Source organism: Coptis chinensis, chromosome 9 (genome assembly GCF_015680905.1).
Source record: "Coptis chinensis isolate HL-2020 chromosome 9, ASM1568090v1, whole genome shotgun sequence".
Taxonomy (NCBI): domain Eukaryota; kingdom Viridiplantae; phylum Streptophyta; class Magnoliopsida; order Ranunculales; family Ranunculaceae; genus Coptis; species Coptis chinensis.
In genome coordinates, this window is record NC_141464.1 from 40,389,457 (window position 1) to 40,413,782 (window position 24,326).

The window sequence follows — 24,326 nt, forward strand, 5'->3', positions numbered from 1 at the left end:
TTGCAATTTTATATTATCATTTTCCTTTTTAGTTTTTAATTTTCGAATGGTAATTTGTTTTACTTAATTATTCTCATCATACTCTAATATTTGTTTATCCTTGTCTAAACAGTCACATTTTTTTTCACAATGGAAGCTCCAAAGATGATTCCGAACAATCTTTCCATTCCTTGCTAAATTCTCCGGCATATGGACATCTTTCCGGAGACTACATCACTTTCAAGTTGGATGGAACTCTCTCATTCTACACCGGAGCGGACATACTCCCCGTGTTTGACAACTTATTTTTATAATAACATGGAAGATCTACCACCGTCCGGGGTTTCCCTTTGAATGGGTTTACACTACGTATTGGTAACACCCGACACGCCTTTTATGAGCCAACAAAAGGGCTATGGCTCTAGACCTTCCTCCTCTTCACCAGATCTCCCCATCCAATACATGATAGAGAATGACCTTAATGACTACTCTAGGGAAGATTTTGCGCCCGCTATGGCGATGGCCTTGCCCACGCCAAAGAACGTGCCGAAGCTGGCCGATGGCTAGAATTCACTATTCCACTAGCCAGTATGACCATGAATGTTGGAACTGCCATGTTATTTATTCTTCTAAACATCATGGGAGATTGGCATTTTTCCACGGCATCAAAGGCAGCGTGTAAGACATTCCATGCATTGGCCCAAGGAACGTACCACCTTCGACATTCTGAGAACTAGTAATTGAGAATCTTAAGAAGGCTCGGTCTTTTCGGCAAGACTATATCACCCTGCCAGTTACAGCATGCAGGATTGTGAGGACGTACTTCCCTGAGTTTGCAGCCACCTTTCAAGACTGGGTAAAGGTGGACTCTATGTGTCCAACAAACAAGATAATTCGTTCCTTGCGATTCCGGACATGGACACGCCTTGCAAGGTATCTCAAGAAAGTTCGTTCTTTCCTTAATGATGATAAAATGATAGCTCATCTAGACAATGTAAAGAAAAGGAAGTGGAGTGAAGTTTGGAAAGCTATGATAGATTGGCGGGATGCGAAGGAATGGCATTTCTACAGGGACGAGGCAAGGAAGGACTATCCCCCAGTTCAAGGTTGGGGCAATGTGAGTTGATGCATGTACATATTTGTTTTATGTTTTGATGTGAAATAAATAAATGACCTAACAAAGTGCTTACTCTAACAAGCAGTGTTATTCTACTTTTATGATGTATAATATATAGTGTGTTACAATAAATTTCTGTGGAAGATGTCAGCTTTATTTTTGCTCAAAGCCTCTCAGGTATACTCTTTCTTCCTCTTAACACTTTGATGACACAGTGTCCGACTGTTTGGGGGTGGTGAGAACCTTTTGCAAAAATTAGGCATGCATAGTTGTATATAGTTTACTTAATGTTTAAATAAACGTATTTAGTGACAAATTCTCGTTTCCCTTTCTATGATGAAAAATATTTAGAAATCTCCCCCTAGCATCAGAATCCGGACTTGTCCTTAGAAACTTAATTTAATACGTATGCAATAGTTTTTACATCTTTTCATGAGCATTCATGCACTGACTATCATTAAATGTACACAACAAGAAGTTTAAGGACCCACGGTTAGACAACTTAGTTTCCATATCCCGTAAGAATCTAACCAAAAGCCTCAAATGTATGATATATGAGTAATGACACGAGGAGTAGTTCTTCCGAATAGAGAAGTTCATCGCCTACTTACTTGATCACTACCCAAATCCTAGGCGAGAATTTAGGCCTTCTTTGGATCGATATAGCCAAAATTCGCACTGTAAAATTTTTTGTTACCGCTAGTCGCCTAATCTGAACCTTTCATTAATCCTTTCTACTTCACCAAAAATCATTACCCATCTAGTAACCACAAATAAATAAGCCTACCTAGATGATGAGTATGAGAAATAGGATGAAGTCTTGAGAAAAATGAAGAGAAAAACCTTGTCACAAATCAAAATTAGTTACCCGTTTTGAAAAAGAAAAAAAAAAATAGAAATATGTTTCCAAAAATCAAAAGGCCAAAATCAAATCAAAAGGGAATACAAAAGCTTGCAAAATCCAAGTATGGAAACCCATGTTAAAAGCGGGGAAGGAAAATAAGGATTCTCTAGTATAAATATCTCAAGACCTTATTCTCTCATACTTATCGTTTTTTTTTTGAATTTTCCATTCCATTTTCTTCTACACTACCACCTAAGCCCCATAACACCTAATAAAGATCTCTAGCTCAATTAGGGATAGGATAGTGTGATAATAAGTAGTGGTTGTGACTTCTCGAACTCGGCTCCTCTGACTGTCATTGAGTATGTGAGGAAACGTGTGCCCACCGCTGACACCGGAGATAGCAAAGCTTGAGTGGAAAAATAAGAGAGAAATTGTGTTTCGACACATACCGCGTGAGAACCTACTTAAGGACGCTATCCAAAGGATCCGTAAACGGCCCCGCCAGACATTTTATTATTAGATCACCGCATGCATGCTCATACGTAGATGTTTCGATTATTGTATGTATATTAACTTGAATTTTGAAAGAATAAAATCCTTGTTTCCCTTGCTAGTGAGATGTCTAGATACCGAGATTAATTAAGGAAACAAGCCTTTGTTCTTGAAGTCGTTGTAGTATAAATGAAGTTTGTGAGTATCTTCTCGGAAAACTCTCACGAGGGCTATAACTCGGTCCACTAGGGAATTCCTAGTGGTTCAAGGCCTTGTTGCATACGGTCAATGCAACCGCGCTCTCGCGAAATGAGATTTAGCTTAGACAACACATTTTTGATCACTTATCGTTTTAATGTCTCTTCTTTGCTTGAGGACAAGCAAAGTGCTATTTGGGGTGGTGTGATAAGCACCCAAAACCGTAATATTAAACCCCTTAGAGACATAGCATTTTGGTCGATTATATGTTTAATAATCATGTAATAATTATATTTTCGTGACTTTTTGCGGGTTTCGCAATTAAAATGAATATAGTGATAAAACATGCATCGGCACGAATAATACGGGAATATTTGGAGTTTCCCACTGACCCGTGAAGCCGAAGTTTCCAAAAGAACGAGAACCGGTCTTGAACGGGCCCACATATGAAGAAGCAAAAAATTTCGCTCAAATCGGATAAATCTAGATGCCGACGTTGGCTAGTGAAGCCGCCAAGTCTGAGAATACTGGGAATATTTGGAATTTCCACTCAATCCCGTGAAGCCCAACAAAGCCCGACTAGAGCGAAGTTCCCAAAAGAACGTAACCAAAGCGAGAATGGGCCCACATATAAAGAAGCGAGGAAACTTCCGGCTCAAATCGGATAAATCTAGGTGCCGACGCGTTGGCTAGTGAAGCCGCCAAGTACAAGAATACGGGAATATTTGGAATTCCCACTCAATCCCCGTGAAGCCCAACAAAGCCCCACTAGAGCGAAGTTTCCAAAAGAATAGAACCAAGTCTAGGATCGCCCATATATAAAGAAGCGAGAAAACTTCCGGCTCAAATCGGATAAATCTAGGTGCCGACGTTGGCTAGTGAAGCTGCCATAGCGACCATTCGGCGAATTTAACTCGCAAGGACAAAAAGTCATAAAAACGCCAAAATCGGTCTTTGCCAATCGACACACTAAGTGGACACACATGGGCCCGAAGGCATGATGAGTTAGCATATGCAGTGGCGAGAAATGGTTTCAAATTGATGCCACCTTGCAATGAGAAGAAGACGCGCACTGCTCAAGATGGAAATGAAATTGAGCAAAGGGACAAATATAAGGCGCAAGGCATCGAAACATTAAATGAGTTTTGTTTAAGTAAAACAAAACTTGGTTTAAAAGAAGTCACGTGAAAACAAAACCTCGACATTCAAAGTTTTGAATGTCTCAAATGGAGAAACAGCCAAGACCGAATTAAATCATCCTCCGGACATCCGCCTATATATATGAGGGTTTGCCTTCATTATAAGGTCTTCAAAGATATTAATGCTTTAGCTACGCTTTAGTTTTTTTCTTCTTCTTCAAGACTTACATTCCGCCATTTCCATTTCAAAGAACTTAATAATCGTAAGTTATTTTACCCTTAATAACATTTCTTTTCTAGTTTAATTTCTATCCCGCATTTATTTACTTAATGTATACGACAAGTTTTATTATTCCTTCTATGATGATGATGAGCTAATCCCCTCCGGGAGGGTTATCTTTGCGCCGTGTAAAATCCGATTGACTCGTTAATATTCTAGAATCACTACTTAGGAATTAGGCATAGAATTAACATCCGGTCCCAAAATGATCGAGATCGCATACAAAGTTGGATCACCGATGCTCCAGATACGATCGCTAGCGACCAAAATGTCTCGCTAGCGACTCTGCAGTGTCGACACTCTCCAATTCGGCCCAAATGATGTGAAATCGAGCCGGAGAGGGAAATAATATACCGTAGAGATGCGGTATTATTAAAACTCCTTATGCTAGTGAAATGCGACTTAGAGATGTGGGCATGCACTAGGGATCAATACTTTCGGCGTCGTCTCAAACGAGACGAATTAGAGATGTAGTGATTTGGTAATAAAAATTGTTAAAAATGATTCTTGCATGAGCATGATTAACTCTCTCCCTGTTTCTCTACATTTTGTTTACCTACATATAATCGCCGTAGTAATTTATTTTATTTGCATTACCGTTATTTTAATTAAAACCAACTAAAAAGAAACCTAAAAATCCTACTCACTTAAAAGTTTGGTTGTGAACCTATCCAGTCCTAAGGTTTGGACGATCCCTATCCAAGCCCTACCAATCCCACGCGGAGTTAACTTGACTAAAACGCACGACTATACCTTACTTCGACTTGGACTATCCTACCAATCCCGAAAGCCAAACGTTCGTGTGTAAAGAGCGTTCTATCAAGGATTGATTTGGGAACTCAAACCAATTGATCATGATGGGCCATCTTTGGGACATTCAAAAGGTGTATGTCGGCAAATTTGCTTTCGATGTTCTACGAAAAAATGTCTTACACTTAGTGCCGCCTAGGGGATGAAAAGCTATACAATGGAGCATTAGTGCCTTACTGTGAATGCTTGATGTGAATGCATAAACTTTCACAATGATTTATGTAATGTTACTACCTGTATCTGGTAAACTTATGTTTGACAATGATTTGTGACTCTTTTTTTGTTGTAGGGGGGTCCTCTAAAGAGCACTGTAACCGGCATAGAAATGTTCAAGAAGATCTTGGATCACGGAGAGGTGAGTATTTTGTTTCCTTATTTATTATTTTCAAAAAAAACTTCTTTAATGTATTGATTGTATTCCAAGCTATTAGATATTTGAAAGGGGGGTCTCATTGTTTCCTTTCTTTGTAGGCTGGTGACAATGTTGGTCTTCTTCTACGTTAGTTAAAACGTGATGATGTACATGGATTGGGAACTCATATATATATATATCACATTCTAGGTTCTAACTTTAACCTATTCAAATGAATTAGAATCTAATGGAACTACAAGTTGGCAATAGGAAACAAACCTGATAAGCTTCTGGTCCTTCAACCATGACAGTTGCATGGAAGACCACATATTGCATATCTGTTAAAGTGCACACAGTATCAAAGAGTAGCTTGGGTCGGTCTCGACACCTCATATTCACAACAGTATACCCCTTATCTGCAATGTTCTCAAGAGTCACCAAGGGCTTGCTTCTATCACTCACAGACGGCACATCATCATCATCACACCACCCATAATCACGATCAGCATACATCATTTGATGGAGCCTCCTTTCTGTATGAGTTCCTCCAGTAGTAACTGTGGTATTAGCATACCGTTTATCAAGATTTCCTTTAAGAACATAACGAAGGAGTTTTTTGATATTCGAGAGGCGGTCATTATCATCAATAGGAGATCCAGTGGCATCATCAGTGATGTAGACAACAGAGGCCATTCTTGAATTGTGGGTCCACACCTCAGCAGCTCCAACATTGCATTTTAGATCGACAAGAACAGCAAAGATCTCTGAAATTAAGCCTGGTCTGTCTCTTCCAGTCAATTCAATTGTTGTATGTTCCGCAGTAGCCTGGACACCCACGGACCTTCTCAATGACCAAAGGCTACACACTCTTGACCCCAGTGTTTGCAACAGTTCAAATAATCACCAAATCACAAAGACTTCCCAAGTGCCATAACTATTGTCCCAAGAGCACAGTAGATTTTCTTTGTACATCCAAATATAAAATCTAAAAGTAAATAGGAATATAACAATAAAACTGCAAAAGGTAATGAAACACTACTGTTGTCAAGTACGGTTTACTGCTTTACTGCTTACTGCTAATCCATATCACTTAACTTCGTTAATTTTAGCAGTTCTGTAAACCACTATCAGTAAAAAGAATAACACATTGTTAGAACACTAAATAACTTGAGATCATCATTTATAGAATAAGATTAAACTTCCTTTTGTGCTCCCACACCGCATTCTTTTCGAACTACAAGGCCCAATTTTATTTGAGAACTGCAGATATTACTGGGAAGGTGGAATTACCTGAAAATGTTAAGATGGTGATGCCTGGCGACAATGTGACCGCTATTTTTGAGCTCATATCATCTGTGCCTCTTGAAGCAGGTTTTTCCCCTCACTTGAACCTATTTAGGAGAACATAAACTAATATATATTACTGATATAAGCAACTATACAAACGTAAACTAGGAGTGTACGAGAAGGTGTCCTCCCACCATCACTATACATACAACAGATACCTGAAAAAAATGTAAACTTTTTGAAAAGCTACATCTCGGGATTTTAATAAAAGTGGAATCCAATTAGGAAACTTACAAATAAAACAATAATTAGAAAGGAATCCAAGTCAGATTGGAATTAGTATATGATAAGAAATGAAAAATCTACTTCTCTAGATTTTAAGAAAACAAAAGGTTACTACATCACTGAATTTTAATAAAAGTGGAATCCAATTAGAAAACTTACTAATAAAACAATATTTAGAAAGGAATCCAAGTGAGATTGGAATTAATATATGAATAACTATAAATACAACCTAAGTAATGAGAGAATAACATACAGTAGAGTTTAGGCAAGAAAACAATTGCTTTCATCTTCTTCAAACACAGGTATTCGATTTTCATCTCTTCATCTCATCTACAAGAAACAAAAATACATATATTTGATTACTATCTGCATTATTCATAACACACACAGTGTTGATAACTTCTTTCATGTTAATAGAAGACACACTACATATCTAGATTTAACTATGGAGTCTGGATACCTAGATACAACTATATGGAGTCAGGATTTCAAGGCTACCGTACCTTCACTAGATATCTAATTGAGATAAGAACTTTTTGAGAAGAATTTTGTTAATATATAGAAAACAAGTCACAATGTGATTGAGGACCAAACCAATTGATTGACAGCCATAACCTACTTAAATTATGCACATATGATGACCACTTACTATGCCAAAGTAGAATCACTCATATTAAGAGCTTATTTGTAGTTTTCACCCAATTAAAAGAAATTAGCACAAAAATAATTACTCAATGAACTTACATTCAAACAAACATAGACTTCACCTGATTCTTCCTAGGATAGTTTCTGGTAGGAAAAGATCTGAAACTAGACCACCTCCTATTGCAAAAGCTAAGACAAACCTACATATCACAAAATTAAGTTACTAGATAAAACTTGCATGCTTACAGATCTAATAAATTTGATGAAGTTAGATCTATCTATTCTAACAGTGCAGTTTATGGTTTTTTCAGAATCGTATCAGGATGGCGGTAAAAGGATACAAAACATTCGATGAAGTAAAAGACACAAAATTTTGCGGCAAGATGAAAGCAAGAATTACGAGGATGTGGATAGCTAGAAACGAGAGGAATCCAGAAACCATATATGGCTTGGAAATGTTAATGATCGACGAAAAGGTAAAATAATATCAATAAGCTTTCAATTATATTACTATTACTTTTATTAATAAAGTATTTTCAATTGTAGGAAAATCAAATGAAAGCTTCCATACCCGCATACAACATAGACCAATTTAAAGATAAACTAAACGAAGGGGATATATTCGTATTTGAAAAGTTTATTGTTGCAAGCACATACGGAACATACCGTCAAATAGACAACAATCTTACAATCAAATTCAAAGACGACACAGTTGTAACTGCAACAACTGATGATAATGATGGCCTGTTCTCAAAAAACAAATTCACATTCACTGATCTAGAACATATTCCAAGCAGACATGGGAAGGTGACTTGTACTATAGGTATGAAGGCTAAGTTAGAATTTTGAAGGTTTCTTATATATCTTTACATACATTATTTTAAACTGACAATTCCAACAAAACAGATGTTATTGGATTTCTGAAAGGAATCAGCCCACAAGGTTCCAAAAAGTACATTGAAATTACAATCGTAAACGAGAGGTAAATATTTATACATACATTATTTCCTTTCTGTACTAGAAAATATCTCATTACTTAACATAATTATACTTATTCAACAGGGGAACAGAACTAAACACAGCTTTATGGGATGATCTCTCAAAACAAATATTAAGCAGCATGTCTGGAAAAGAAGATGTCGTCATCATCTTATCCTCGATGTTTGTCAAAAAGTTTGAAGGTATTATTTATTAAATGGACATAATTAGTTATATCTACTTTTATATTTGACTCACATTTACACTCAATATGATTACAGTTAATAAAAGGGACGTGTTCAAACTATCCCCGAAGTCGGCAACAAGGATATATTTGAACTTGGATATGAAATGCGTTGAAGAATTAAGAAATAGGTAACGTTATCACAACTATAATGTCTACATCATTAGTATTATACACATACTTATCTTTTACTTATCTTTCAGGTCAGGAATACAAAGCATACAGGTCCAAATTGAAGAACCTCACTACAAGGAAATCAATACAATGGACACATTACAAAATGAAAACAAAACAACAGAACAACTAAAAATTCTGGCCAAGATATACACCAACAGGGTAACTACATTCCTACTTTGAAAAACAATTATCATTTTATTCTATATATTAATTACAACTGTTTTTTTGCAAAACAGGACACATTTCATACTTGCAAAGCAACAGTAAAATCTGTGAACGGAAAAGTATGGCACTACTCAACATGCCCACAATGTCCGAGAAAACAAGTTGAGACAGACTCAGGTTCATACTGCGAATTTTGTGAGCTCGCGTACAAAAATCCAAAAGAAAGGTAAATTGATTTTAAATTTAGACTTGACAATCAAAAAATTTATCAAGTACATACTGATTTTAAACTTGAATAAACAGATACAAGCTGGAAATAGACGTTGAAGATGAAACTGGGGAAACCACTTTCATTGCTTTTGGAAAACATGCTGATTTCCTTATAGAACAACCGATTGAAAAGTTGCTAGATATATCTTCACAGGCAATCAAAGGAATTGTTTTCAGTAAACTTACATCTTATAAACTAATATATTTATACTAATATAATTAATTAATACTCCAGGAAGCTGTTCAAAAGAAACTAGAAAAGAATCTTAACAAGACATTCATCTTTAAAGTTAAATTAAGTCCATTCAGCATGAGAGAGAGGTACCAGTCTTTTTCAATCTCCGATATTTCCAAGACCACTGAAAATGAAGACAATGGAGCGAGAAACACGATCGAACACACCGAAAAGGTACTACTCTCACTAAAAAAATATTAAACTACACTTTCGCATTACATTCAAACTTGAATCCATATTAAATTTTCCTTCTCGCAATTACGGAAAGATTTTGAAGCCCAATGTTCTCTGAATAGGAACATGAATATAAACCATCAAATTTCACCTTTGCTTCATCATTGCATGAGGATGGGTGCATTACCACAAATCCAAATGATGAGCGAGACAAATGAGTAACATGAAGATGAACACGCAACAAAAAGACTTTGCACAAGGAATAATCAAAAGGAATTTTAAAAATAGTAGAATTTAGAAATACAAGAATTTGCTTTTATTGTTAGTGGATATTTAATTAATTAGTAGATTTACTTGTGATACTGATACTCACTCGCACTACAACTTTTATGGTAGTTTCAATATAAATATTTTGATGAATCTTATAATATATTGATAGCTACTTTTCATTCCCTCACACCACTAATTAATTGATGAATGTAAATTATTTCAAGTATCCATTAATAGCGATTATGTGTTCTTTTTTAAGTTTAGATTTTTGTAGTGGTTGAACATCAGAGAGTGAACGCAAATAGAGTGGGCATTTTTACAAGGACACATAGGAAGAGGAAAACAAGTTATAATAATATGAGATGATTGTCATCATTATTTGTTGGTGGCAAATTGTGTTCATCGTTTAATCAATGTCCTTACTATAGATACAGTGCACAACGAGCTCCCACCGTTAGTACCAAACTCATTTTGAAGAAACTTGCATACTATATTTCCAAGGGTCAAAAATGGTTTGCCTTGACAGTCATTCAACCAGACTTCATCAAGATTCAGTAACCCCAAATGACGGTAGTAAGGTCCCCTCCCATTCTTCAACATTGATGATTTTTCCCTTTCTGTTTATTTTGCCCATTTGATAAGGAGCCAACGCAGGCGGTATGAAATACACTTGAACTTTTCAGCACAATGAATCTTCAATAATGAATTTCAGACTATACCAAGAAGCTCCTCCTGCAAACAAAACTCCACCCATCGAGAAAACCTGAAAAAATACCCGAAATAGTGGTAACAAAGGGCGGTTCATTTTGTTGCAGGGATTTGTGGCTTCGGGGATTGCCTTTGCTGTACAAATATGGTGCATCGACAGGGGTGGCCCAGTGTTCGTGGCCGTGTATCAACCTGTTCAGACCTTAGTTGTCGCCATCGTGGCTTCCATCGCTTTAGGCGAGCAGTTCTACTTGGGAGGTTTGTGTAATGTGGTTACAACATTGTTCAAATTTTTGTTACAAGTTCATTGGATTGAAGTTGGACTTTTTACGAGAGTTTAATATGGTGGAGTCGTCTATGTCAACAGGACATTTGTTTCAGTAGTCTAATAGGCTTCATCCTGACAGCTCTAGGTTAGGACATGGTTAGGTGGAAAGAATTAATTGACAAGCACCTAAAAGGTGAAGATAAGATGGCAGGTTGAGAAATATTTACATCAGGTCTAAATAACATAAAAAGGTTTTCCTTGCTACAGTTATGCAATAGTCCCTTCACCTCATGGGTCCTCGATAGGAGGTCTGGCATCTCAGCCATGGATGCTCAAATTGGATATCAAATTTATTGTTTTCTATCCACCCCTTTTTTTCTGGAACTTCTGTGACATTTTCATGTCTGTGAGTTACTAGAGAACATGATAACACAGTGGTCAGGATTCAACCGAAGTTTTAGTTACTCTTGGATTGGATACTAGACATTCATACTATGTTGTTCTTTTGTTCACTTGTCGAAAAACCTTCTCTCTGCCTATGGTTATGGTGCTCCGAATTTGAGATGGGTACATATACTTACCGTGAGTGATGTATACAGCTTTGGAGTAGTCATGTTAGAACTCCTTACTGGGAGAAAGTCCTATGATAGGTAATGACTCTGACTTGATCAGTACGGGGTTGCGATGGTTCATGCAATTTTTTAGAATTTACTAAATACCTCGAGGAGAGCAATTTCTGGTGAGATGGGTAGTCCCTTAGCTTCATGATATTGATGCTTTGTTAAGGATGGTTGATCCGTCACTTAGAGGATCTTATCTTGCCAAATCGTTGTCACAGTTTGCAGACATTATCTCTGTGTGTTCAGGTGAGATAACAGATATTCTTCTTGCGCCCTTCAAAAGAATACTAAAAAAAGGGCTTATAAGCTCAGCTAAAAGTGTGAGATGTTAGAGTTTTTACCTCGGTTTTCTAGGAAAAAACAACCGAGGTAAAATCCACTGAGATAATAAAGTTCTATAAAACCGAGATAATAAGCTACTAAATTATCTCAGAAGTCTGACATCTTATCTAACTATATTATCTCAGTTTTCTAAATAAAACCGATATTTTATAGAATAAAACCGAGATAAATTGTTGATTGAAACCAATTAGTATAGAAGAAAACTGAGATGTTTTTTTTATTGAAACCGAGATAATATCAAAAAATAACCGTGATAAATTCTTTTGGAAATGTCGGGAGATTGTTAGACAACCTTTTATCTCACCCTTTGTCATTTTTTGCTAGTATTGCTCATGACAATTAACCAACAAACAAAAACCTGTCCCAAACCACCACATTCCCTTTCATATTCATAAACATCACCACCAATTAACAAAAGCAACCCAACATAAATAAATTCTTTGAAGAACTTATTTCATTAAGATAAGAAAGAACAATGTCAAACATGATCTTAACTTTAGTAAGTGGAGACGAATATCAAAGATGGTCCTGATCCATAAGAGAAACATCATTTCAAACAAACTCATCCTATGCTAACTTCTGAAAGAATGACCAATGTTTAGGATTATGGTTTTCCATGTTCATGCTCAATCTAGTTCCATCACTGTACAATGGACTTATGCTAGAGGAGTCTTCAGTCAATCTTTCCTTTGAAAATATATCTGATAGGAAATCCCGAGGGAATCGGTCATTGATGTCAATAAGAATATCTCCACGCTCTGGAGTAGAACGGTTGCATTGATGTCAATAAGAATATCTCCACGCTCTGGAGCGGAACGCTTGGCAACTGAGGACTCAACTTGAAGTGCATCTTTAGTAGAGGCCCCTACCTGAATATTATTATTTGATTGCTCAAGAACATCATTACTATGTGTGCCACTAGAAGCTATCTCACCCCAATGAAGCTCTGGTAGGATAGATACAGGGTCCTCACATTGCTTAGAAATTACTTCTAAGCAATAGAACCACATAATAAAAGAGAATATAAACAAAAGAAGAAGGGAAAAAAAAAGGAAGGGTTGAACAAGTATAAAAATGTTGTAGCAGTGACCTACCAGAAACTTTGCCAAACTGTGTCCCTATATACCTCCAATGAAGGATCAACCTCGTTAAATATCATCTCTGCAAGAGAAATTCCGGCAATGATGTCGTCCTCCTTGGCGAAGAAATGTGCTTCTACTTTCATATCAATTGGAATGGTGGCCAAACAAGTGACGTCCCCTAGAAGCAACCCGATAAATAGACCACATAAATTAATGTCACTAAAGATGACATATCAGAATCCAATAAAAAACCAACAATTTTTAGATTTGAATAGTTTTTATCAACATTTAAAACATTTAAGGAAAGGACATATATATAATATGGTACAACATGAGTGGTTTGTGCTCAAAAATGAAGTATAAAAAAAAGAGTGAAGCAGAAGTGAATTATTAGAGAGAGGAGAGTACCTCTATCGCCGGCGTCTTCAGAAAGGGCAAGCTTGATAAGGGTATTGAAGTGATCTATTAATATAGCTATGCTTTTCCCATTACAATAACTAGCTTTATCCACACAACAATAACAAAAGGTTCTAACTAAGTGTGTTAACACGTAATTGATGGTCATACAATAATAAAAAAAATTCTAACTAGTTATTGACCAACCTTTGAGCTTGAATTGGGAATTGGGTGGTGAGAAAGCAATAGAGACAAACAATACTTTTGCCTTATGATAATCAAATGTTACAAGAGCAAATGTTGCATTCCTTTCTCTCGATCACATCCTCTTGAAAAAATGAATCAAAGTTCTCATAAGTAGTGATGTTACTTGTGTCTTTAGTGCTAGATCATGTTTATGATGTGACCTGAACTACACTTGATGAATTTGATATATCAGGCTTTTTCTTCCACTCATCACCCTCCCGAGTTTTAAACCTGCCTTTACCTTGATAGTCACTAGCACAGTGCAAACATTCTCAACAAGTTAAATAAACAGTCATTATCAATCATTTGTCTTATTTCAATTCTAGAATTGTTTTGGAGCTCCCATTGGAACCCTAGATACAAACAACGTACAAAACACTCAGGAATGATTTAAGAAGCTCTTACTTCATTTCTAGAAATATTCCTCAAAATAGGTCCGTGCACCTAAAAAGAGGACACGGTAGGTTTTCTAGCCAACTTGTAAAAGTAAAAACATTCCCTACATTCATCCAAATCACACGTAACTTGATTATTTAGAAACTAGGTTATGTAGACTTACTTTTTTAGGTAGAACTCAAAGTTCCAATCTCAGCCCATCTAGAAGAAAACTTAGGTCGAAAACGGTAAAAATCTTGATTTTCAGCAAACTAGATTTCTAACAGGCTATCTTCGGAATAGTACAACTCTTTCCACAGATATCCGAAAGCAGCGAAGTTTTTGCGTTATAAAGATAACACACAGACCTTACTTCTTTATGTTTTACGAAAATTCTCAATCTCATTCTAAATATGCTATAAGTAGGCTCGAACAGTGCGCAGAAACTGATTTCTGACGTACTGTTTTCTGCCAACCAAACTTTTAGACATCGTAACTATCTCCACAGGCCTCGGAATGTACCAAGACCAACTGGGTTGGAAAGAAGACACACGGGTCTTACTTTGTCATGTTTTAGTATGGGTTTGAATCTCAGCCAAACTAGGTGAAAATGTGGCTCCAAAACTGACGCAGATCCTGATTTTCAGAAGACAGATTTCTGATGGTGTACTTTATTGACTTCCTAACCTTTCACACTCGCAATCAAATGAAGAATGACTTATTGTTATAAAAAGCATACCCAAGAAACATGGTTTTTCATGTTTTGAGGAAAATCTAACATAAACTCGAAGTATACAAACATTAGCTCCAAACAGGACACAAGTATTAGTGTTCCAGTTTTTTTGTTTCATGAATGATTCAAAATGTTCAAAACTTAAAAAATGGATACAAGTCACAAATACAACTAAAATTATATTCTATGATATTTTAAGATGTAAGTCTAACATTTCCCACATATGATTTTAATAATACTAGGCAATCCAACACAGTGTGCCAACTCATGACCAGATTATATACACTTGATAAACACCACCTGAACAACAATATATACACACCAAAATTTATGTGAAGAATACAATGAGGTGAGGGATCAACATCAACTATAGCACAAACGTTAAGCAAACCATACAGTTAGACAATCATACCACATACTCAAACAATTAAATCAACTAAGCAATAATATCAATTGGTTCAAATATCTCCTCCACCATAGTCCATGATTTAGTAACTATGTGTATTCATAAAAGCAAATCAAAGAAAAATAATGGTATAGGTAAACCCAAACTTTCAATTCCAAAATCCACAAGAAATTGGTAGAATGATTACTCACCGATTAGCAAATTCCCAACTCCAAGAATCGACTTCGAGCTACCGAACTCCAAGTTTTGACGTCAAAATTCGATGATTTTCCGCTTCCACCTCCTCATCTTTTCTTTCCTTATAATATTTTCTCCTTCTTTCTCAGTCTTCTTCTTCTCCCTCTTTCTAATTTGAAAAGATACTTGGTTCTGTACCAACCAGTGGCCAGCCCAAGATTAGATAATCGGTTTCTAAAAAACCCAATCCATAAAAGTAAAAAATTAAATTTTCATACCTGAAAGGAGTAGGAATTGTTTTTGAGTTGGAGAGGGCAATATAGATGAAGAGAGAGTTGAGTTGGAGAGGGCAATATAGATGAAAAGGGAGTTGAGTTGGAGAGGGCAATATAGATGAAAAGAGAGTGAAGAAGCGAGATGCTTGGGAGGCTGGGAGCATAATGGGGTGCGCGGTTGCCATCCTGAGTTCGTGCGAGAGAGTGTGAAGAGTGGGCGAGAAGAGGGGTGGTTGCCATTATCTAATTGTGTCCTCCTTTTCTGCTATTTCTATTTTCTATTAATCTATTTTGCCTATCTATTCCAAGATATTTGGTTTAACATCAATTATATCAGTTGAGTGCCGAGATATTTAGTACAATTTCAATTATTTCGATTGAGTGCGAGATAACTGAAATTTCCTATTATATCAGTGCCACACCATGCGAGATAATTATATTTTGGTTTATCTCGGATATATAAAAATCAAGATAACATAATTCTACTCATAGCTAATAACTAGTTTATGGGACATATTATCTCACTTATCAGCATAACTGAGATATTGATAATTTTATAACCGAGATAAAAACCCCTGTTTTTAGTAGTGATAATTAAGAAGATCAGGCCCTAATTTAAAGAAATAATCAAGTCATATTAACGCAGTACCAGCCATATTTGCCAAATTTTCCTCCACAAAACAAAACTGCCTAAGTAGCAGACAAATTAAGACCAAAATATTACATCTGATATATTGGAATCCTAAATTTTCAACACATAACTTCCACTAGAAAATATCTATCTCATATTCAATCGAGGGAAAAATAGTAGAAATTGGTGAATACATATAAAAATATCATTATCAGATACCTGAAATTCCATATATAGCACAAATATTCTCCAAATATTGGATAATTCGGGCCATATTTCCAATACAGAAAAGTGTAGAACACATTTACATCACTAAAAATTATTTAAGTTACCAAAAATTTGTACTAAAGAAAAAAAAAAGTTGTACAAACTACACAGTACAGGAGGTACTTACAGTCCACTGCACAACAATAGCACTAAAATAAGTATGCCCAGGAACCTCACATTTGGTGATCCATGTGGGGTTTTACATAAATAAAAAAAAAGTAAAAAAACTCCTTCACTGCCTTGAAGATTGACTGCATGAATGCTTTGCCACCTGCAGTTCTTTAGTCTTTCTGTGCATCTATGCCATCTTTGCTTCGTTTACCTTGGCACATTTGAACCACCAAATGCATGAATTGCTGCGGTAAAATCCGATCACACCCATAACTTCTTCCAATTTCTATGCAGAGTATACTCCACACTTTCCGATGTAGCTAGACATTCAGCTATGAAGTTAGTCCCATGACCTACATGTTTGCACACAATAGCACGGAACTCACAGTTCTTATTTCGGAAACAAGCTGAAAAAAATGTTGAAATACATCGGTGCAACAAATGTTTTTGGCATTAAGAATAGATATCTCACTACATCTTATATGAAATTGTACTCATGAATATCCGGTCGTTACGTAGAAAGAAAATTGCCATTATATTACTCTCTATCTGCAATAAAATAACATTACTTAAGTAAGCAATTGATGATTTATTTAATTTTTGCCTGAAAGTATCTAGACACTCCAAGATGTTCCAAGCGATCAACAGCCCAAATATGTTCGAATAAATCAACTGGGTAGGTACCTGGGACTGAAAAAAATCAAATCATTCACTAATTAAGCCAAACAGGTGTGAAGTATATAAGAAATATGAATTTTGTGACATATTCCCGGCGCACACACTAGAATGAGTAAAAGAGTGTGTACCTCCACCATTGAATCTTCCAATAGTTTTCTTCAGATATTCCAAACAGTTTTCATCTTTAGTGTTCATAAAAGCAAATGCTGTTGATGCTGGTGAAAACAGGAATGATCCACCTACACCATGCAATTTTATAAGCTTTTCCCAATCCAAGCCTTCCATTCCTTCTAGACTATGGAGCAGTGTGGTGGGCACTATATGCACAACATCCATTGGAATCCTAGGTAAAATATACAAATAATTATATCAACATCCGACATTATATAATTTGGAGTATAGATGAGATAGGTGTTAGGCAATTACTTTGTGAGTTTTAGTTCTCTTTGGGCATAGATATTTTGCATGGCTTGCGAATCCTTCCGTCTTATAGTGAACTTGCTTAGGAGCTCCAAAAAATCATCAAAAATAGCTGAGAAATGCTTCTACTAAGCCCACATGCCAGCTGCCGCCACCGCAACTAGAACCTAATCCAATATCCAGAGTGAGATTAGTACAAAATGAAATATGAATTCTTCTTTTCGACCATTGAGACAAATACTTATGAACTTACCGGGGATGGCCAAATAGCAGTAGAACACTGTCTCTCCATAATCCTTCTCAAGCCTTTTGTAAATCTCTTTGTCAAATTTACCATCTCAAATTTCATTACATATAATCAACAATAGTGAAACAAACAAGAATTAGTACACTAGCAAGTAGCACCAGTACACATATTAGAAACACATGTCTGTTGTGTCCGATCCGACTCTGAGAACTTTCCTATTTTTTTAGGAATTATAAGAGTCATACTAAGATTAGATACATACTAATAATAAAATTACTCCCAGACATAAATCCAAGCCAATTTAGAAATAGATTACAAATCAAATTAGAAAACCTTATCTAGAGAACAAACAAACACAATCGCCTATATAAAAGGGATTAAGGAGAAGTAGTATCTTATAACTTTTGTGACCTACGACTTATTTCATCTCCAATATCTAGCAACCATATTCTTATCTATTATTGATTGTTTGATAAAAGGTACGTTTTCTCTCTACTATTCTATAACATATTACGATACTGATTAAAAAAATCATAAAAAAAGCCAACGAGATACAAGTTTTTTTGTTATTAAACTTACTAATAAACTCATCTTTCCTACAGCACAATTAGACTATATATTGCATCCGCAATCATCTTTTATATCATTGTTAGTTCCATATGTTTTGGTGTAGTTAGAATGAAAGTATTAAATTATCTCCAAATCAACGGTACATAATTAAATCAAATCTTAAAAAATAAACATAAAATAAGAGATGGCGGAATCGGTTGAGTTACCGAGTCGTTTAGTGATTTTACCATTCAAGAACAAAGTTTTGTTACCTGATGCTATTATTCGTATTCGTTGCACTTCCCCCAGCCAGGTAATTTTGTTCAATTAATTGATGGGTCTATTATGTTGTTGAAATTGAAATTTTGTTTATTTATGTATGTATGTATGTGTGGTGTAGTGTGAAATTGGTTGAGCAAGAGTTGTGGCAAAGAGAAGAAAAGAGTTTGATTGGTGTTTTACCGGTTCGAGATGTAGCAGAAACTGCGTCTGTTAGTCCTAAGTTATCTCCATGTGAATTTTTAGGACTTTGGGCTTGAAGCCCAACTTAACGACCCAAACTATTTGGGACCTTAGCCCAATAGTACAACTAGAAAATTCACCATTTTAGATATATACGAAGTTAGAATCATGCACGAACTGAATTTCTAATCACGTATGGAAGTCTAATAAATTGACATAAATAAACCTATATATGTAGAAATTTACAATCATTCTGCCTTTCTCATTGCATAAACTAAAGTGTATTGGATCAAGATCATACGCATAGTAAACATATTTAAGTAAGTTAAAGTATGTATTGCTTAGTATCTTCGCCAATATTGTTTACATATATAGCAAATAATTCAATTTAATCCAAATATCTATTCTTATGAGTTTTACATATTTAATTATGTTTTCCTATATACAAAATTATATTGTAGGGTCATGGAGTACGAAAATTACAAATTATGTAAAAATAAATTGCTAAAGAAAATTCTAGAAGCAAAACTTGATGTTCAACAAGATCCGGTGTACAACACAAAAATAGAGAACGAACAATTTATCAGCAGTGTAACAGTACAGGTACCAAAAGACATATTCTTTAACAATGAAGACGTCATAGTTAAAGAATTCTCTGGAAGCCCTACATATTCTATAGAAAAAGCACAAGATTCGGCTGCTTTTAATGCAATAAAATTTATAAAAGATGAACGTGAAATAGAAATTGAAGACTTCAATTTCAAAGAACTCTTAAAGAAAAGAAAAGAAGTTGAAGAAAAACAAATTCAGCTTGACACCATCAAAAACGTTCTGCTAGATTGTATGATTGACACTACAAGAAAAAAAGCTTTATATCACTGTTAAAAACAGTGACAAAAAGTCTTTTGTGACGGTTTTTTTTTTTCCAAAACCGTGACGGAGTGAGAGTCATTTATTTTTTTCCCAAAACCGTCACAAATATTTGTTCCAAACTAGCCTCTCTCTACCATAAAAAATGGTAACAACTGCTCAAAAACCGTCACAACAAATCATATCATTTGTGACGGTTTTAAATAAACAGTTATGCATTCATCCTTTTTAACGGTCACAAAATCATAAAAAATGGTAACAACTGCTCAAAAACCGTCACAACAAATCATATCATTTGTGACAGTTTCAAATAAACAGTTATTCATTCATCTTTTTTAACAGTCATAAAAAGTATCATTAGTCATGACTGTTTGGGTAAAACAGTGATATGTATATATAAATATATATATTTTTTATTAAAAATAAAAATAAAACGTGAATATATATAAAAACCCCCAAAATTGGGGACCTGCAATAAACTACACACCTTAATAAACTACATATCTGAATATGATCCATTAAATTTCAAATAACACTCATATATATTGCTAATTTCATTGAAACATTCCAATCCCATTAGATAACCAATATATATTTGTACTTAATCGTAAAACGTAATGAAATAAATAACACATTTCCAATCTAATTCATATAAATATAATCAGCCTAATCCAAATCCAAATCCAAATGAAAAATAACCTAATCTCGTCAAATTCTTCGATCACCCACATATATGTCTCTTCAGCCTTATGGTCCATCTTCATCTTGAGGATAGTTCATAATACATTCTTGGATGAACATAACAAAATCCATTCGAACTTCATTTATTTCCTTGTCGGTGAAGGCCTTTTTATTGCTAAGATTTTTTATCTGGAATATAAGAAACAAGTTTAATATTTTGCAAAATAGAGAATAAAAAAAAGTTAAAAACACAGTTGCTAAAGATATCAAAAGCATAAATTAAGTTAAAATGTGAGAGGTATTTTATTTACTTTCAATGACAAAGGAGAAGGATCGCTCATTATGTCTCGCATAAAGCGCATTGCATGAATACCACATTGTTTACCGTCTAGTTGCAGAGGGCCCTGCAAAAATATCAAATTATCAAATTGAATCAAGGGGCAAATTACTTATTAGGGGCAAAATTGTATTTTCAGAACAAATTAGTTCTAAATAGAAAAAATGCAATCGGAGGCAAGGGTTTCACAATAAGAATTGCAGCGCCTCTATCAACCAGTTCTTTGTAACTGTATATTAGGGTCCTACGCATCGATGTCAGAAGATTGTCATTGTTAAAATGATAACCACACAGGATAGGAACATTGTTAAATTAGTTTCCAGAGTACAAAAGTTACATTATTTATACAAATGGAAAAGCTAATGGTAAAAGAAAAGAAACGAGGTGAATTGCTGCTTCACTTCACTTAACCCTGGAAAGAACAGATGACAGAGAGACTACGCACCAAATATATTGTTAGCAATACAGTTGCATTAAGTAATAAAACTACGAACTATAGCAACATAGATCCATCACAAAGGAGAAGACTGAGTGAGCCTGACACTCATCCACGTGCTCAAGCTGCTCTAAGGCAGTGGTGTCTATCTCAAAGCCACATGAACATGTGGTGAGGTGCTCTGTGGAACCACAGGAACTTGCTGGGGAGGGTTATCACTTTGTTAATCAGTGAAGGGCTCTTACATAAGTATTTTCTTTGACTAAATATGAGAAAGTTCTCAAAATTTCCACACGGTGCACTTGCAACTTGTAACGTGATATTCAAGAAAAGGGACAGTTACGATAGAGCCCTTCGTCAACAACAGTTCAGAGTATGCCAAGAAGTAACACATCAAACGTCTAACACATTGAGACCGCTAATATTTTGTGAGGTCTCCATTCATTGAAAAATGTATAAGAGAAATTGAGGACTTCACTGGAATCTAGCTTTTATACCACTCTTTACCAACAAAGTCATTTAAAACTTTAAATACTTGAATTCAGTTTACTAAAAAGCTTTTCCGCAAAACCCAAATGCTACTCGGTTCTTACCATACCTCTATGGCTTGTGGGATGAATGTCAGGATTTCTTATCGGTGGCAATGGATTATGAAGTATACCAGGCATAAAAAATTGAATGCTACTTTTGCATCCAATCCTATTGTCACTCTTTTCTTGAGGAAATCATCATGAGTAGTACCTCCAAACAAGTAAGCTCTAGACAACAACATTGAGATCAATTATACACACTAATGAAAAGGGTGATGTCTTTCAAGTGAAGTAGCGGAACTAGGTATATCCGAGTACATTATCCAAATTCAGAACTGCAGTCCCATGTATCAATATAAGAGGGACCAACGCAGACTAGAGACTGAAGCACATACAAAAATCCCTGTTCATAGATATGAGCGGATCACCTAATTGACCTAATCTATTATTTAGAATTAGTCATACAGTTAGTAAAACGAACCTGTCATCACTTTGAACAAAGACCAACTATTTAAAAATAGAGGGAGAATTCACTTCGTTGGTCGGGGTAACAATCTTCTGACATGTTAACTGTTAATATCCTGATGACATTGAAAGGGTCCTACGCATTGATTTTGACCGGTGGTCTATGTAATGTAGATCGAATGGATTAGTTTCCTCTCGTTTTGAGAGGTGTATTCCACAGGCGTCAAAGTGCGTTGATCGGATATTGGTTTGACGCTTAGGCAGGAACTCTTGTCATCATTTTGGTAAGGAAGAACCCCTGCTGAATTGCAGATGTATTTGGTGTTAAGACACACAGCCGGGTTGTGCAGGTCCCTTTCCCTGGTAGGTCCGATTGGATGAATATCTCGTGCCGAGGTATGAAACTACTAGGGGATATCTCACTCTCGTGGAAAAAGGCTGCTATAGTTCGAGAACGCAGAGGTGATGAGCCGAGAAGCTCCACACAAGTAGCTGTTAAAAGCGTATCGATTGGTAAAATAACCACTCATTCAATCTACCGTGAGTTGCGGAGTTGACCTTGTTCAGTCAAGTACCTGAGGGTAGTCGTCCTAGCTTAGAAGAGATGGCGTGCTCTCCGGCTTGGGTATGGAGAGCATATGTGGTAAAGGGGAAGCTATGAGTCCTTCCGTAAGGCCCTTGGTCTTCTAGTGTAGTCTCTTCAGTCTTGGGCTAGTTGGTTGTCAGGTTTCCGTGTCCAGTTCTTCTAGTTCTAAGGAAGCCAGTGAGTGAGGGAGGTCTCTTTCAAGACTGCAAATCCGACTCAACTAAGCGTGTGTTTTCCTTGAGGGAAGAATAAGTTGGGCATTGACTCCAAACATCTTTTTGGTGGGACAGCTGTTGGAAATGTGGATTTTAATAATGCCAAGTCAAAGAATTCAGGTTGTAACATGGATGCAGAAGATATTTTGCAAAGCCCAAGTCTCATGCATGATATCATAGTTTGCTGATTAGATCAGCATGAAGTCGGAAAGGGTGAAGGTTTCAAGCGTCTTCAACTTCTTATTATGGAGCTTATAGAATTGCAGGGCCCATATCAAGGGCTAAAGCTAGCTAAACAATACAACATAAGAAGAATGGAGGCAAGGACAGACTCTACAAATGTTATCTCCTTCACTAAAAATAGGAGCAACACCCCGTGGCAAGCAAGGAAGCTTACAGATGCATTGGAACTTATGGGTCAAATGGAAATGTTTTCTATAAGACATGTTTATAGAGAATGTAATAAATTAGTTGATGCTTTAGCAAGTAATGTACCCGATGTAAGATACATAGAAGTTATCCTAGCTCATTTTCGTGGATATAAAGAAAATAGTCTATGATGATGCTATGGGGAAAGTGTATGTCGGGATGTAATACAATTTTTACAATTATTAATGAAAAGGGGTAGGGGACCTCTCAAACAACCTAAACTTGCTTATAAAAAAAAATAGTAAGCTATGTCGTTTACCTTGATGTGGTGCCAACATGGTTTTGAGAACTTCTATTCACTTGGATCCCTTTTAAAGCTATCAAATTAAAAATTTAAGCAATTAATGTCAATATAAGAAATAAAAAAAGTCTACATATATAATAAAAAGTATACCAATAAATGTGTATGGAAATAGTTACGTGATGCGTGTTGATAATGATTTCCATGTCACCGTGCATTTACCATGTAAATCAAATCCAACCAATAAACATCCATACTAGACAAGTTTAATGACAATCACAATCCAATGGAAGCTAAAACCAAACAAGTTATTAACTAGCATTTAATATGTACTTGTAACCAAATATGAGTTCAACAAAACCAATATAATATATGTCCATACCATGGGTTGTAAGGAATGAAAACAATTTCATTCATGTTTGCTTCCCTCGATCTATCAAGAACAAGTTTAGTTTTTCTTTTTTTGAATCCACAACACTAAAGACAGCCGGGTTGACAAACAAATATCCATCTCTAGAACAAACAAATTTCTTATACAAACATCTGAAATGTGAAAACACAACTCATTTTATAAGCGCGATAAACATTCAATAAAATAT

General features: G+C 35.7%; 1 protein-coding gene, 1 long non-coding RNA gene and 1 pseudogene across 3 annotated transcripts; 1 reads left to right on the forward strand and 2 right to left on the reverse strand.

Annotated features, from left to right (window-relative positions):
* Nucleotides 1-5,451: 5,451 nt before the first annotated feature.
* Nucleotides 5,452-6,111, reverse strand: LOC147475982 (ACT domain-containing protein ACR4 pseudogene; annotated as a pseudogene).
* A 1,643-nt stretch (nt 6,112-7,754) lies between these two features.
* Nucleotides 7,755-10,993, forward strand: LOC147475983 (replication protein A 70 kDa DNA-binding subunit D-like). Its single transcript, XM_086585596.1, has 10 exons — nt 7,755-7,907; nt 7,978-8,254; nt 8,338-8,413; nt 8,494-8,612; nt 8,691-8,784; nt 8,857-8,989; nt 9,067-9,221; nt 9,299-9,419; nt 9,501-9,674; nt 10,760-10,993. The coding sequence occupies exons 1-10, from the start codon at nt 7,755-7,757 to the stop codon at nt 10,991-10,993; spliced, it is 1,536 nt and encodes a 511-aa protein (XP_086441722.1).
* A 1,325-nt stretch (nt 10,994-12,318) lies between these two features.
* LOC147475984 (uncharacterized) lies at nt 12,319-15,845 on the reverse strand. Of its 2 annotated transcripts, XR_015208351.1 has the most exons (4): nt 15,576-15,845; nt 13,373-15,489; nt 12,977-13,142; nt 12,319-12,873 (listed from the first exon to the last, which is right to left on the reverse strand). It is a non-coding gene; the product is annotated as an uncharacterized LOC147475984 (long non-coding RNA). The 2 variants fall into 2 exon arrangements; XR_015208350.1 differs by having other exon boundaries at nt 12,977-15,489.
* Between the last annotated feature and the right edge of the window lie 8,481 nt (nt 15,846-24,326).